The 17,204-nt window shown below is 44.4% G+C and overlaps 1 protein-coding gene across 1 annotated transcript in view; it reads right to left on the reverse strand.

Moving 5' to 3' along the window:
• SYCP2 (synaptonemal complex protein 2) overlaps positions 1–17,204 on the reverse strand; it is a gene marked incomplete at its 5' end in the record, with an annotated part of 200,775 nt that overhangs the window by 52,634 nt on the left and 130,937 nt on the right. Inside the window, one exon of the mRNA XM_077458435.1 lies at positions 8,667–8,807. Coding sequence (XP_077314561.1) covers positions 8,667–8,807 — 141 coding nt within the window. The remainder of the gene's footprint in view (positions 1–8,666; positions 8,808–17,204) is intronic.

Here is a 17,204-nt window from a genome sequence, read left to right on the forward strand (position 1 = left end):
GTTGTGGGATGAATTTGGGGTCAGGCACTACAACTAGTAAAGTCAAAAAACAGTAATGAGAGTTAAAACAGAATCCTTTATATGTTGTCAGAGAGGGAAGATGGGATGAGCACTATAGCTGCCCGTCTGATCATAGAAGGTACAGTATGTGAAGTATGGTATTACAATACATTGGATGCAAAGGATATCAGAACAAAATAAAGAAAGCAGAAATGTAAGCAAGGAAGTATTAAAAAGCGTTAAAATAAAGTGAGAGAATGATATGCATGTGTTGTGTGCAAATGGGAATAATGTAAGCGATTTTAGAGATATATTTGAGTATGTTTGTGAATGCTGGAACCTTTAGTTCTATCGCTTGTGTCATGTACGCAGATGTGACCCCCTCCTTTGTGCTCTCCTGAAAGAATGTGGCTGGCATGAGAGGTTGGTGATAAGCTGGAAGGACACCATGCCAATTTCAGTTTTTTAGACAAAACATTTACGGTATAACAAAATGTGCCGGGTTAAGGAATCTAATGATAAACAATGTGATCACAATTATTTTTGAATCTGTTTTCCAAACATGGTGAAATTAAGGTTACAGTTAACCGTATCTTACTCAGATTTAATATCCTTTGATAGTGGAAACCGTGCATTTAAAAAAGGAAAATTAAGTTAAATTAAGAAATATGTCCCCCTTTAAGGACATTTATCTGTGCATATATATTAGTGTGTGATATTGAAATTATCATATGAGTATTAATTTCTAATATGAGTTTAACAATTTTATTAATAAATATACATATATTGAAACTGGTTTCCAACTTTGGTTGGAAATGAAATCCAGGTTAATAGGGAAATTGGTAAAAATGGAATTAGTTTAGATTAAGATAACAATTTTGTAATTTTACATTTATTGAGTGGAAAGAAAAAAAAAGATTAAGATGAGGTTGTTAATTTGAATACAGCTGCAATAATGTTTAACAAAGCCAAGATGGATGGGATACATAAGGAAGTTTTTCTACAGAAATGAAATCTTAAAGTCTAATAATAACTTAACCACTTGCCGACCGCCGCACGACGATATACGTCGGCAGAATGGCACGGGCAGGCATATGGGCGTATATATAAGTCCCTGCCTTCCCGCAGGTGGGGGGCCTGATCGGGCCCCCCCCCGGTGCCTGCGGCAGTCGGCATTCGTTCGGGAGCGATCCGGGATGAGGGGGCAGCCATTCATTCATGGCCACCCCCTCGCGATCGCTCCCGACGAATAGAAATGCTCCCTGACATCACTTCCTCTCCTCACAGGAGAGGAAGTGATGTAATCTCTCCTCCGTGTCGGTATTTTCCGTTCCGGCACCGAGGAGAGAGGATCGGTGAGTTGCACCAACACACCACACGTACAGTAGAACATGCCAGGCACACTCACTACCCCCCTTTACCCCCCGATCACCCCCCCAATTACCCCTGCCCCCCCAGTCACAGTGACACCAATGCATTTTTTTATTTTTTTTTGCATTGGTGTCATTTGTGACTGTAATAACTGTTAGGGCAGTTAGGGTTAGCCCCCTTTAGTTCTAAGGTACCCCCCTAACCCCCCCAATAAAGGTTTAACCCCGTGATCACCCCCCGTCGCCAGTGTCACTAAGGCTGGGTTCACATTGCAGCGGTTTGAGAACGGATGTGATTCGCACCGCACTGCAGTGCAAATCACATCCGATCTCTGTGCGATTCGAGTTCAGCCATACAGATAGTATGGCTGAATTCGTGTCGCACCCGCCGCAAACTCGCACGGGACCCTTTTTTTGGTCCGCAGCAGAATCGGATCGCCTGCGATATGCGAACTGATCTGGGGGTGTCATTAACATTTCACTGACACTCCCAGCAGTTCGCCTAGGGCAGTGTGAACTGCCGCCGGGAGGCATGCGATGCGGGAACCCGCCGCGGATTTGTGGCGTTCCTGCATCGCTCCAGTGTGAACCCAGCCTAATAAGCGATCGTTTTTCTGATCGCTGTATTAGTGTCACAGGTGAGGCTAGTTAGGCAGGTAGGTATTTAGGTTCGCCGCAGCTTTTTATAGCGCCAGGGACCCCCATATACTACCGCATAAAGCCCCCTGATTGCCCCCTAGTTAACCCTTTCACCAGTGATCACCATATAACTGTTACAGGTGACGCTGGTTGGTTAGTTATTTTTTTATAGTTTCAGGGCACCCGCCATTTATTACCTAGTCTCACTAGTGTACCCCTAAATTTAGGGGTGTCTACTTTCCAAAATGGGGTCATTTGGGGGGCGTTTGTGCCATCTTGGCATTTTATGGCCTTCAAAACTGTAACGCCCTTAGAAAGCCTGAAGGCGGTGCTTGGTTTTCGGGGCCCCGTACGCGGCTAGGCTCCCAAAAAGTCCCACATATGTGGTATCCCCGTACTCAGGAGAAGCAGCAGAATTTATTTTGGGGTGTCATTTCACATATGCCCATGGCATGCGTGAGCAATATATCATTTAGTGACAACTTTGTTAAAAAAAAAAAAAAAAAAAAGTTTGTAATTTTCCCGCAACTTGTGGCAAAATATAAAATATTCCATGGACTCAACATGCCTCTCAGCAAATAGCTTGGGGTGTCTACTTTCTAAAATGGGGTCATTTGTGGGGGTTTTGTGCCATCTTGGCATTTTATGGCCTTCAAAACTGTAATAGGTAGTGAGGAGTGAAGTCAAATATTTACGCCCTTAGAAAACCTGAAGGCGGTTCTTGGCTTTCGGGGCCCCGTACGCGGCTAGGCTCCCAAAAAATCCCACACATGTGGTATCCCCGTACTCAGGAGAAGCAGCAGAATTTATTTTGGGGTGTCATTTCACATATGCCCATGGCATGTGTGAGCAATATATCATTTAGTGACAACTTTGTGAAAAAAAAAAAAAAAAATTAAAGTTTGTAATTTTCCCGCAACTTGTGGCAAAATATAAAATATTCCATGGACTCAACATGCCTCTCAGCAAATAGCTTGGGGTGTCTACTTTCTAAAATGGGGTCATTTGGGGGGGTTTTGTACTGCCCTGCCATTTTAGCACCTCAAGAAATGAGATAGGCAGTCGTAAACTAAAAGCTGCGTAAATTCCAGAAAACGTACCTTAGTTTGTAGATGTGACAACTTTTGCGCAAACCAATAAATATACAGTTATTGACTTTTTTTTTACCAAAGACATGTGGCTGAATACATTTTGGCCTAAATGTATGACTAAAATTGAGTTTATTGGATTTTTCTAATAACAAAAAGTAGAAAATGTCATTTTTTTTCAAAATTTGCGGTCTTTTTCCATTTATATCGCAAAAAATAAAAATCGCAGAGGCAATCAAATACCATCAAAAGAAAGCTCTATTTGTGGGAAGAAAAGGACGCAAATTTTGTTTGGGTACAACATTGCATGACCGCGCAATTACCAGTTAAAGCAGCGCAGTGCCAAATTGTAAAAAGACCTCTGGTCATTTACCAGCAAAATGGTCGGGTCTGAAAGTGGTTAATGTGCGGTCCATGATGTGAGTGTAATAACATTTAAATATAACAGACCCATCACATCAAGTCCACACACCCTGTTAGGATAGCTGCTGCCTGCAGGCAGTTGGTTTATAGTTTTTGATGGCCAAGTGCTTTCTGGTCCGTCATACATATTTGTTGGTCCTTTTGTTTTTATGTATTTTTATTTTTGAAATCCAAAGCAGAAATGTGTGGATTGTGAAATGATGTGCGCTTTTTCCTTGTAAGTGCAGTGGGTATAAGTAGAAGAATATTTTGGATTTATGCACATCTCTGCATGACTGCAGGGTATTCTTATCATTTATTATAATATTACCAGGAAAAAGTTGTCTTTTTGAAACATGAAACTGGAGTTCTTACACAAACAGCATGATAGAAAACAAGCCATTGTTATATTTATGCAAGCTGGACCCAGTAATCAAGGGTTCACTTCGATGTATCAGAGCTGTAGCTTTATGCAAAGTTGCTATTAGACAAAGTTACAGATATTATTTTGGTCGAATATTACATTTTTAATGGTCCGATATTCTGAGCAGTAAATATATAGCTAACTAAATGTTTGTCTAATGAAAGGTTCAAAATATGAATTTGTTTTGTTTGTTTATGTACAAATCTAACAATGAAAAATGTGTACATTTGAATCCAGCCACCTTATTGCCTCTATTGGAGGAGGTTGGAGACAAAGAAAAAGCACATGTGTTAAATTGATGGCGTGGGATTCAGCTGCTGTGAGCCCTGTGCAGGACACACTCCCTGAAGACCAGAGTATTTACTTTTTTGTAGTGTTATTCCTGGTTTTATACCGAGGATGAAGTTTATCACCCAGAAGGATTCCCTGTATTCAGAGTCATTGGATCCTTTTTCCCCAGCTCAAGAAGCAGAGCTCCATGTTTCAGCAAAGCCCATGAGCTATAAAAAGAGTATATATTTATATAGATAGTCAAGATATAGAGAGCTTTTGGTTCCATTTGAAGGGCCAGAAGTTTGTTTTTACTTCGGCGGGTAAACCAATCAAGCATGCCAAGTTAATTTAATTGGCTGTTTTCAGCCTTCCAGGTTCTTGCTGAGGTAGCCATACTAACAGTAAAACTCACATATGGAAGCAGACCAGGATACTCTTAGGATGCTGCATTTACAGCCCTGGACACTTGCTGTGTCTGTGCAACTCAGATTCCACCCTAGTTCTGGCCCAGTATAGCTGGGATTAATAATTCAACTTTAAGGACCCCAGAACGAGAAGCACATGTGGTCCACAGAGGGCAACTTCTTACGAAACAAGACTTTGGAAAAGGTGATCATTTATGTCTGCCAGACACTCTTTTCCCTTCAGCTTGACACGTGGACTGTGTCATCAGTCACAAGTAGTTATGGCTGCCTTAGTAAATGAGCATGGGATAGAGCCAGGGTTCTCCACAGTTGTTTTTATAACATACCACTTCTTGTTTTACCTGTTACCAAAGGTGTTACCAAAAGCTGAACATCCCTTCCAGAGATAACAAAAAGATATATCCAGATGCCCAAGTCAGGATCTAGTATGTATTTTGTTTGTATGGACATGTTTTCTAGATGTCCAGTGGCAAATGCTACTGCAAAGGCCACAGTAAAAAAGTGTTATCAGAAGTAGTTTGTAAGTATAGAGTACAGAATCTACAGAGAGTAGCAGAGGAAATTATTTTTATAGGAGAGTCCTTACTAGAAGTTTTGAGGTTTTATTTTTATACCCCCTACTGTCTACAATGTAGCTGACAAAGAGTAAGAAACTAGAAAACTTTTGCCTGAATGTTTTATTATATTTTATCAAGCCCCTAAGTGGATGTTGGACTCTCTCCCTTTGGGATTTGGGTAGGGAGTGTGTTACTAATTTGCTTATATTTTGTCTCAGCAGCTGAAGTCCTCCATTCGGATCTCACAGAGAATGTTGCTGATTTTTTAAGGTTTTTGACAAACTTATTTATGTGTTTTCTCCCCAAATCCAGATCCTAAAAGTTTGGAAGGATATAAAACTAAAGCCAGGTGACTTGTGGATTGTTAAGAGACATTTATATATAAGGAAATGTTTGGAGACTCAATACAGCATCTATTTCATGTACAGTTTTGCAAAACTTGAAGGAAAAGTCACCTGGATCCACACCAGACACTGCAAAAATGTCTAAATTAAAGAAATCTCTGTGTTTGATTTGTTTCCCTCTTGCAATAACAGTCTGGGGTACTTTTTGATTCAATTACTTTAATTGTAAGTGATACATATATTTGAAAAGTAGTTTAGCCATGTTGAAGTCATTTTTGTCTTTTGTACCTCTTCCATTTTATGTAGAATTGTCTGTGTTTACATATGCTGATAAGTCAGCATACCAGCAATTAAGCTAGAAGGCCATTCTGGCCACAGGAGTGTACAGCCAGTACTCTGTAAATATGTCTTATCAATCATTTGTTTTTCACAGTGAAAAGTCATTTTGTAATGAAAAAAAGCTGCTCAGCTATTATTTTCTCCACAATGGAGTTTTTGCCTCTTTGGCCAGGACTACCTCCACCTAAGCGTTTGGAGGTTACAGGTTAAAGGTGATAGCAGGTATGTTTAGTGATCAAAATATTGATCAAAAGAGAGGAAACTGTAATGGAAATTTGTAGGTTCTGTATATAATTGTATTCTATTTTATATGTATTGCACGATGCCCTCACTGTCCACACGGCACTAACAATGTTTTCAGTACATGTTTTGCATTCTTTCAAGTCCTGATTAGAATTAGCCTGCCTATGTAACGCCCCTTGTTACCATAAACGTACAATTGTAATATTAATGTGATACCTACGTAATCATGTGTATAAAAACCTTCACATGCGTCATAATAAAGGAGAACAGTTATTTGGAAAGATGCTGAGCGTATCTTTTGTGTCTGTTCCCTACTGCAGTAGTTATTAATTTGGAACCACTAATCAATATGAGGATAGGAGTTGCCCATCATCAAAATATCCATTTCAAGGCCAAGACAGAAGTACAGTTAAATCATATGTGTTTAATAATAATAAAAAAAAAGGTAAACAGAGTAAATGTAGTCAAAACATAGTCAGAGTTCAGGAACAGGAATGAATAGTCAGACAAGCCAAAACGTCAGAGAGCCAAGATGAGCATAGTAGAACAGCAAGCAGGATCTGGAGCCAGAAGGAATGTCAGCCAAGCAAGTCTTTAACAGGAGAGCATCTCTAGAGCTGTGACCAAGGTGAAGGCACAGATCATCTGGGCTGAATGGCTTAAGTAGGCAGGACTAACGATCAGGTTATAATCAACAGGTAACTGTGGAGAGATGGGAGCTGGCAATTAGCCGAGAGCTGAGTGGCCAGCTCAGAGAAGGAAGGACTGAGCCCGGCCCTGACAACAGGACTCTTTCGAAGCCTGGCAGGCTGGTGTAAGAATTTACCAAAAGATGGTAGAAACCAGGAAAAGCCTGGTCATTGGGGTCAATAACATCGGCCTGTCCAGAGACAGAATTGAGTCGTAGCACTATGACAAGAGTATTGCATTATAGATGTCTGGAGTTAAATTGGGCAAAGGGAACTGCCTCAAAGAGGCTACCATGAGCCCTAAGACTCCCATACAGAAGTAGAGACAGGTTCGAGAGTGAAAAATATGAACCTGAGATTGGAGAATCTGAAGTTTAGGATCTGCCTGAATCTCTGCTGTCCAACAGAACCTTCCCCGACTGTTCCCTGAATAGGAGGTCATCAAAGTCTCCCACAATGGGTATATCATGACAACTCAACAGGAATAACAATGGAGGCAGCACCTTCGTAAACACCCGAGGTGCAGAGCAGAGGTAGAAGGACAGGGTCACAAGCTGGTAATGTAGAGGCCCAACAACAAAGTGTAAAAATGTATGGTGTGCTGTAAAGATTTGCATAATCTAGTATGCATCTCTTATGTCCATAAAAGCCAGGAAGACTCAGAGGGAGCTGATGACATATTTGGTGGATTCCATACAGAATTTTTGGACTTGAATGTAAACATTCTGAGCCTTGAAATTAGAGATGGGGCAAATACCACCATTGGAAACAGTAAACAGGTTGGAATAAAACTCATGGAACCATTCTGCCTCAGACATCTTAATCCAGAAGACCAAAGAGAGCTTGATGAACATCTGCTAGTTGGTGTGGAGACATAGGAAGGTGTGAAGTAAGGAACAAGCAAGGATGAGCTCAGGCATGTTCCCAAACAGCACGTGCTGAGCCCACCAGGAAGTCGGCACTGTGGAGCACTAATCACAAGCAGTGAGACATTTCCCGATTTCTGCAGCCTCGCATCGGGACAATGTCTTACTGCTTGTGATTAGTGCTCCGCAGTGCCGACTTCCTGGCGAGCTCAGCACATGCTGTTTACGAACATGCCTGAGCTCCTTAGTAAGGAAATGATGAGGGGGGATGGGAGTAAAATCTGACTTTGTAGATATGGGACACCACATCCTGCAAGCTGTCCAAGTGTCCACGAAGGTCAAGATGTCTCCTCACTGGAAAGCCGGGGTACACCTTCATGTGGATAGTCTTGTCTGAGGATTAGGCAGACATGAAATGTCAGACTTTGCAGGTGAAGTGGGAGACAAGCTTGGGAGAGTCTAGACATTAAGAGTGTGGCGAAATGAAAGAGATGTTTCTTGATGGTCAAAGAGGGAATCAGTTTCACGCTTCTTGGGCTTTTTCCTTGGGAAGATGGGTGTCTTGCCACCAGTAGTATTCTTCATGATGTGCTAGTAAAATAACAGTTTAATCCTTTCAGTAGCAGAGCTGAAGAAATGATGACCATCCTCCTAGGACACTAGAAAAACTGCATGCTGGCAGTAGATGAGGGTTATCCTAGGCCAGTTTATGCTTTTTTTATTTTCTAGTGTCAAGTGCTCCTGTATTTGCTAGTATAAGCTGGACTCATATATTTTAGAATAGCAAGCCTGGATGGTAAGACTGTAAAGGATCTCAGCCCTCTCAGCCCTCTCAGCCTTCCTTTGTGTTCTAGGAATCCCCAAAAAAAAGGATTTTTTTTCAAAAGGTGCAATTTGTTTGAGTTGTTAACAAATCTGTAATAGAGAGGTAGCATTCACATAAAATACGTAACATTATAAAAAAAATTATCTGGTAAATTGCACAAGTCTTTAAAAAGAGCACTAACCTTTAGTGTCAGCGTGTGTGACTGAAGACATGCTTTAACAGTGACAGGAGGTGTGCTCACACACTTTTCATTATAGTCAGGATCTCGGACATCTAGGAAATTGATACCACTAACAGTTGAGGTATCCAGGGGTAAACTCACCTAAAATATAGGGGAATTATTTTAGAAGGTTAATTTGACACCTGATCTGTAGAGAATCTGTATTTGTAAAATCCGAAATAAAATACATGTTCTTGCATGGTTCCTCTAATTCCTAAAGCCCCAAATCAACAATTCTGTTTAGAATTGGGCACAGTGCAAAAGATTTAAAATCTATGTCTCAATTTTTCTGCATTCCCCGACTGAGACTTTCTGGCAGATTTAAAAATGCAGCCTCTATAAAAGAAGATTCCCCCTCACATCATACTTTTGTGCCTGGACAGGAATTGAAGGCGGGGGAAACCAACCAGGAGAAGATATTCACAAACTAATCCGGCAGGCTGGTTGTACTTAAGTTAATCGATTGATCAACTTGGTACATTCAGCCTGCCCATTAATGGTTCGAGCAGACCAAGGCATTTAGAAAGAGGCATGGCAAGTTTTTTTGAAGTTTTATTTGATTTGTAATTTTTTTGTCATAATTTTTTGGAAAATGAAGAAATAAAAAAATAAAAATTGTAACAGATTTTTAATTGTTTTTTACATACTGTCACACCAGTGCATTACAGCATTATCATATACAGTATCTCAAAAAAGTGAGTACACTCCTCACATTTTTGTAAATATTTTAATATCTCTCTGGTGAACTCCATGCCCAAGAGGGTTAAGGCATTGCTGAAAAATAATGGTGGCCACACAAAATGTTGACACTTTGGACCCAATTTGGACATTGCCAGCGGTTTAGACATTAATGGCTGTGTGTTGAGTTATTTTTAGGGGACAACAAATTTACACTGTTATACAAGCTGTACACTCACTACATTACATTGTAGCAAAGTGTCATTTCTTCAGTGTTATCACATGAAAAGATATAATAAAATATTTACAAAAATGTGAGGGACTCACTTTTGTGAGATACTGTAACTGATGTAGCAGTGATCAGAGACACTGACTGGTGACAGTACAAAAAAAAAAACAACGTTTTTTTATGATTTTTATTTTTAACACATTGTGACCAGAGCAATATATTTGTTATCATAGTAACATTGTACTACTCTGGAGAAGTGATCAGGATTTTTTTTTTTTTAATTATGATTGTTTATAGCATTTTATTTCATTTCTATAAGCAAGCATTTTACTAAATTAAACTGATTCATTCCATTTGTTTTGATTAGCTGTGATTGGCCAGAGCTAATCACATGGTACAGATGGGCTGTGATTGGCTCTGTCTGTACCATGTGATCAGAAAGTGATAAACAGGATAAACCACGCTGTGTAGAAATAGAATTAAGCCAGCAGCATATGAACAGACAAAAAAGATTATATGCAGCGTTTAAAACTAAATGTGCATAAAAAACATTTGTGAAAAATGCCCACCACGTGAAATGGTACCAAATAAATAAAAATAAACAAACAATCACTTGTTTTGTGCCTATACTTGTTATGTTATAGTGAGTGGTACATGGCTCTTTGCTTTTCTCTGATTGATGTATGCGTATTTAAATATTTTGCACTACTGCTTTACACTGATCACATGTCCTGCGTGGCTCTGAAACACTGCACTCTCTTTCTTGTGATGTGATCATGCTGTAATAAAAAAATGTTTGAACTCAACTTGAAGATCCGCGGTGTGCTTTATTGTGACACTTATGATCCAGTATCCAGCTGGTGGTTGCTGCAGCACCAAGTATCCTACAGTCTTTACAAGGAACATTTGCAATGGGAACATGTAACATGTTCCCTAAGGTGAACTTATCCTTTAAAGAGATGGCTGAAGGCTCTTACGCCCAAAGCTGGCATCAGATGAGACAGAAATGTCTACCTGGAAGAACTTAGAGAACGCATAAACAGAAGACCAGGTGGCAGCGTTACAGATCTGAGAAATAGTTGTCTGATGCTGAAAAACCCAAGAGGTGCTTGCAGACTTAGGCCGCGTACACACGGGCGGACTGTTCGCCCAACCTTGTCCGCTGAACAGTGTTTGGGAGGACAGTCCGCTCGTGTGTGGGCTTTCAGCGGACAGTTTCAGCGGACAGTTGGACGGACAAAGTCTTTCGGAAATTCCGAAAAACTGTCCGCTGAAACTGTGTTTGAGCGAACAGTCCGCCCGTGTGTGGGCCTGTCCGCTGTACTTTCGAAATGAGCGGACTGTTCCCGCTCGGAAAGTACGCCCATTTCGAGCGCGTGTACAGGTAGGCGGGGCCCGCGAAGGAAACATCGCGGGCTCCGCCGCCTGGAATGGGCTTAAAGGGGAACCCCAACGCCGAAAAAAATCGGCGTGGGGGTTCCCCCAAAGTCCACACCAGACCCTTGTCCGAGCACGCTACCCGGCCGGCCAGGAAAGGGGGGCGAGCGAGCGCGCCCCCCCTCCTGAGCCGTACCAGGCCGCGTGCCCTCAACATGGGGGGGTGCCTTGGGGAAGGGGGGGCCGCGCGGCCCCCCCACCCCAAAGCACCTTGTCCCCATGTTGATGAGGACAAGGGCCTCTTTCCGACAACCCTGGCCGTTGGTTGTCGGGGTCTGCGGGCGGGGGGCTTATCGGAATCCGGGAGCCCCCTTTAAGAAGGGGGCCCCCGGATACCGGCCCCCCACCCTATGTGAATGAGTATGGGGTACAATGTACCCCTACCCATTCACCTGTGAAATAAAGTACAAAAAAAAACACAACACAGGGAAAAAATATTTTATTGCACAGCTCCGGGGGGTCTTCCGTCTTCGGGGGTCTTCTCGCCGGACTCCTCCGCTATCTGTGTGTAGCTCTTTTACTAGCGGAGGAGTCCGGCTTTCTTCCTCCCCGCCGCCGGCCTCTTCTCCCGACTTCGGGGGTCTTGTCCCCCTCTTCGGTTCTTCTGCCGGGCCACCGCGCCTTCTTGTAGCTCTTTTACAGGCGGTGGCCCGGTCTTCTGTCGCCGCTGCCTTCCGTTCTTCTGTCGCCGCCTTCGGTTCTTCTGCCGGGCCACCGCGCCTTCTTGTAGCTCTTTTACAGGCGGTGGCCCGGTCTTCTGTCGCCGCTGTCGTCGCCGCCGCCGCCGCCTTCCGTTCTTGTTCTTCTTCTTGTTCTTCTTCTTCTTCTCCTGGAGATGTTGACTCGACGAGCTCTCCGGCCGGAATGCCAGAGCCGCGCTGTGCGGTCACTTATATAGTGACAATGGGGCGGTGTCACATGGTATATGTCACATGGGTTGGTCACATGGGTTGGTCACATGGTGACCCCGCCCCCTTACGATGTCATAGTCCCCATGTGACATCAACCCATGTGACCAACCCATGTGACATATACCATGTGACACCGCCCCATTGTCACTATATAAGTGACCGCACAGCGCGGCTCTGGCATTCCGGCCGGAGAGCTCGTCGAGTCAACATCTCCAGGAGAAGAAGAAGAAGAACAAGAAGAAGAACAAGAACGGAAGGCGGCGGCGGCGGCGACGACAGCGGCGACAGAAGACTGGGCCACCGCCTGTAAAAGAGCTACAAGAAGGCGCGGTGGCCCGGCAGAAGAACCGAAGGCGGCGACAGAAGAACGGAAGGCAGCGGCGACAGAAGACCGGGCCACCGCCTGTAAAAGAGCTACAAGAAGGCGCGGTGGCCCGGCAGAAGAACCGAAGAGGGGGACAAGACCCCCGAAGTCGGGAGAAGAGGCCGGCGGCGGGGAGGAAGAAAGCCGGACTCCTCCGCTAGTAAAAGAGCTACACACAGATAGCGGAGGAGTCCGGCGAGAAGACCCCCGAAGACGGAAGACCCCCGGAGCTGTGCAATAAAATATTTTTTCCCTGTGTTGTGTTTTTTTTTGTACTTTTATTTTACAGGTGAATGGGTAGGGGTACATTGTACCCCATACTCATTCACATAGGGTGGGGGGCCGGTATCCGGGGGCCCCCTTCTTAAAGGGGGCTCCCGGATTCCGATAAGCCCCCCGCCCGCAGACCCCGACAACCAACGGCCAGGGTTGTCGGGAAGAGGCCCTTGTCCTCATCAACATGAGGACAAGGTGCTTTGGGGTGGGGGGGGCCGCGCGGCCCCCCCTTCCCCAAGGCACCCCCCCATGTTGAGGGCACGCGGCCTGGTACGGCTCAGGAGGGGGGGCGCGCTCGCTCGCCCCCCTTTCCTGGCCGGCCGGGTAGCGTGCTCGGACAAGGGTCTGGTGTGGACTTTGGGGGAACCCCCACGCCGATTTTTTTCGGCGTTGGGGTTCCCCTTTAAGCCCATTCCAGGCGGCGGAGCCCGCGACGTCTCCTTCGCGGGCCCCGCCTACCTGTACACGCGCTCGAAATGGGCGGATTTGCCTCCTCCTTACGTGGGCGAGTCCGTTCATTTCAAAAGTTGAGCGAACTGTTTGGCAAACAGTTCGCTGAAACAGTCCGCTCGTGTGTGGGCAAGTCCGCTCATGCAAATTTTGAGCGGACTGTTTGCCGAAACTGTTTGCCGAACAAGGTTGGGCAAACAGTCCGCGCGTGTGTACGCGGCCTTAGTAGAGTAAGGCCGCGTACACACGCGGGGACTGTTCGCTCAACTCTGTCCGTCAAACAGTTTCAGCGAACAGTCCGCTCAAAATTAGCATGGACGGACTTGCCCACACACGACGAACGAACAGTTTGCTGAAACCGTGCGCGATGACGTGAACGGCACGTACGACGGGACGGAAAATACGACGTCCTATACACTGCATTACAACTTTCGGCGTGTAAATCCTTTCTGAGCATGCGCGGAACTTAGTTTGACAAACAAGCCTACACACGAGGGGACTGTTCGCTGAAACCAAGTTTCAGCGGACAGTTTTTCGGAATTTCCGAAAAACTTTGTTCAGCAGACTGTTCGCTGAAACTGTCCGCTGAAAGCCCACACACGGGCAGACTGTCCGCCGAAACACTGTTCAGCGGACAAAGTTGGGCGAACAGTCCCCGCGTGTGTACGCGGCCTAAGCTTTAACCGCTTCCCAACCGCCTCACGCCAATATACGTCGGAAAAAGGGCACGTACAGGCAGAATCACGTACCTGTACGTTGCCCTTTAAGAGGCTGCGTGCGCGCTCGTGGGAAGCTCCGTGAGTCCGGTCGCGTGTCCCGCGGACTCGATCACCACGGGGATACCCGCGATCGACCCAGGGAGATGCTATAGTAAACAAGCATCTCCCCGTTCTACCTAGCAACAAGTGACACTGATCTCTGCTCCCTGTGATTGGAGCAGAGATCAGTGATGTGCACAACACCACAGTTAGTAACACGCCCCTAGGACACACTTAACCCCTACACTGCCACCTCCTGGTTAACCCCTTCACTGCCAGTGTATTTACACAGGAATCGGTGCATTTGTATAGCACTGATTGCTGTATAAAAGACAATGGTCCCAAAAATGTGTCAAAAATGTCCAATGTGTCCGCCTGTTGCAGTCACGATAAAAATCGATGATCGCAGCCATTTACAAAAAATAATTTTTTTTTTATAAAAATGCCATAAAACTATCCCCTATTTTCTAAACGCTATAACTTTCCACTAAACCAATCAATAATCGCTTATTGTGATTTTTTTTTTACCAAAAATATGTAGAAGAATACGTATCGGCCTAAACTGAGGAAAAAAAATTTTTTTTAATATATTTTTGGGGGATATTTATTATAGCAAAAAGTAAAAATATAATGTGTTTTTTTCCAAATTTACGCTTTTTTTTTGTTTATAGCGCAAAAAAAAAAAAAACGCAGAGATGAGCAAATACCACCAAAAGAAAGCTCTGAGGGAAAAAAAGGACGTAAATTTTGCTTGGGAGCCACGTCACACAACCGCGCAATTGTCAGTTAAACGATGCAGTGCCGAATCGCAAAAAGTGCTCTGGTCAGGAAGGGGGTAAATTCTTCCGGGGCTGAAGTGGTTAACAGGAAAGCGGGGCACCTAGTCGTTGAAGCTAAGCATGAACAATGGTCTATCTGTTCCAGGGCCCATCTAGGATGACAAAAAGGGAATCAATCTGTCTGAAAATAGAAGTGGCTGAAAGTCAGACTCGCACGACCTAAACCACATCCAGGCAATGGAGAGAAATTTCCTTGTGATGAACTGGAGTGAGACAAAGGGACAGAAGAATTTCCCGGTTAAGAGGAAAGGTCACAGACTTAGGCAATAAGGAGGTCCAGGAACTCAACATCCCATGGTTCCTAAGCAAGACCACAAAGGGTTCTTTGCAAGAAAAGGCCACCAGTTCAGAAACTTGCCTCATAGAGGTTATAGCTACAAGAAAAAACATCTTGTGGGATTAAGTAGAGAAAGGAATGTCTCTAATGAGTTCAAACTAGAGCTTCTAAGGCCCCTTTCACACTGGGGCGGTGGGTGCATCGGCGGTAAAGTGGCGCTTTACCGTCAATTTCGCCATGCTATTCGGCCGCTAGCAGGGCGCTTTTACCCTCTGCTAGCGGCCGAGAAAGGGTTAAAACCACCGCAAAGCGCTGCTGCAGCAGCGCTAAGTCAGTGGTTTAGCCGTGCTGCCCCATTGATTTCAATGGGCAGGAGCAGTGAAGCAGCGGTGTACACACCGCTCCACAGATGCTGCTTGCAGAGTTTTTTTTAACGTCCTGCAAGCGCACCGCTCCAGTGGAAACAAACAGTGGGAGCTACATGAAGAACCCTCAGCACGAAAGTCTTAACCTACCTTAAGACCCCTTTCACACTGAGGTGCTTTTCAGGCGCATTCACGCTAAAAAAAAGCGCCTGAAAAGCTCACGAAAAACTATTTCCATTAAAATCAATGAATGCTTTCACACTGGGGCAGTGCGCTGGCGGGGTGGTGAAAAAACACCCCTCTCCATTGAAATGAATAAAGAACTCTTCAAAAGCGCCTGAAAAGCTCTTCAAAAGCAGCTGAAAAGCTCTTCAAAGCACTCAGTGTTATACCGGTGGTTTAGAAGCGCCTCAGTGTGAAAGGGGCCTAAGAGTAAGTGGCTAACTGCCTGTGAACAGAATGGAAAGAGCCAAGACCAGAGCTTGAGCCAAATGTTGATCCAGACCAAACTGCAAGATGGAAAGAATGAAGATATTCCTGCACACCAAGTGAAGTATGTCTGCCTAGCCCAAAACCAGACACAGCAGGAAGTGTAAGACTCAGAGATCCACCTGTCCTTTAGAAACTGGGGTTCAGCAGATATGCCATTAAAGCCAGGGATCAGCAAGATAACAAATCAACCCATGAGACAGTAGATCTGGAAGGTTTGGCAAAGCCCACAATGCGTAAGCTAGAAGTCTTACCAGGTTGGCATACTATATTTCCTTGGGCTAATCTGGGGAAATGAGAATCACTACAATGCCTTCTGTCTCAATGATGTAGATCAGGCAGGTAAGATTTTCCTGGAAATGAAAGGCACACCTTCATGTAGATAAAAGCTTGTGCTAGGATTTGGCAAACTTCTAGTGCCAGACTTTGCAGGTGAATTGGGGGGCAAGCTTGGAGGTCCTTGAAGCTGAAGTTAAGGCAGTGGAGATTTAAAAGAGACACTTCTTAATGCTCAAAGAGGGAGAAAACTTTGAAGTCTTCTTCCTAGGCTTCCTCAGCTGAAAGGGAGGAGTGTTCTCCAGTACCATCCTTGATGAGAACAGCTAATCAGAAGAGGTTTTGTCCCTTGAATACCATGTAGATCAAACACTTCTTACACGAGAATTCTGTAGTCCAGCACATTAGCTAATTTACCCTATCCATATGTGCACATGTACCAACAGGAGACACAGGCGAGAAATAAAGTTGGAGGCATCAAGTAACCCATCACAGTGAAAATATAGTATCACGTGGCTTGACAAAGTACAGTCATGACCAGAATAAGTCTGGACCCATCAATGAGAACATAGTTTAAAAAAGGGCTTCCAACCACACATCGGTTGGGTCCTTAAAAGCAGGTACACCCTTAGCTGGTATGTTAGTCACCTTAAGACGAGACATGGCTGGATCCACAGAGGTAACAGACAACTTCTGAACAATATCATCACCAAACGGATACGAGGCCAGTGCTTAGGAAAAGCAAACAACCTATCAGGGCACTTTAAATCATTGTACAGAAACCAGTATTTTTTTTTCAGCACAACGCAGTGCGAGGCAATCCACTGCCTCACACAGCACAGCCAGAAATTTAACTTAATGAGATGTCTGTGTGACATCTCAATAAAGTTTGTTGAACAAAAATAAGCAGCAAGATCCGCCAAACTCAGGGGATCATCACTGCACTGATCTCAGCTGAATCACGCTGCTCACCAGACGCTGAGCTGCAGTGCAGTGGCTGGTGTGAACCATCCCTAATACTAACCCCTAATCTGCTGCATACTCACCTCATCCTACACCAGGAGCCTCTTCATTGACAAGAAGAAGTCCCACGCTGATATCCTGCAGTACCAGTATTCCATCACAAAAAAACATACTTCTACAGCTTTAA

This window comes from Lithobates pipiens, unplaced genomic scaffold, assembly GCF_037356315.1.
Source record: "Lithobates pipiens isolate NorthernLeopardFrog02 unplaced genomic scaffold, aLitPip1_a1.2 Scaffold_28, whole genome shotgun sequence".
In the NCBI taxonomy this organism is placed as follows: domain Eukaryota; kingdom Metazoa; phylum Chordata; class Amphibia; order Anura; family Ranidae; genus Lithobates; species Lithobates pipiens.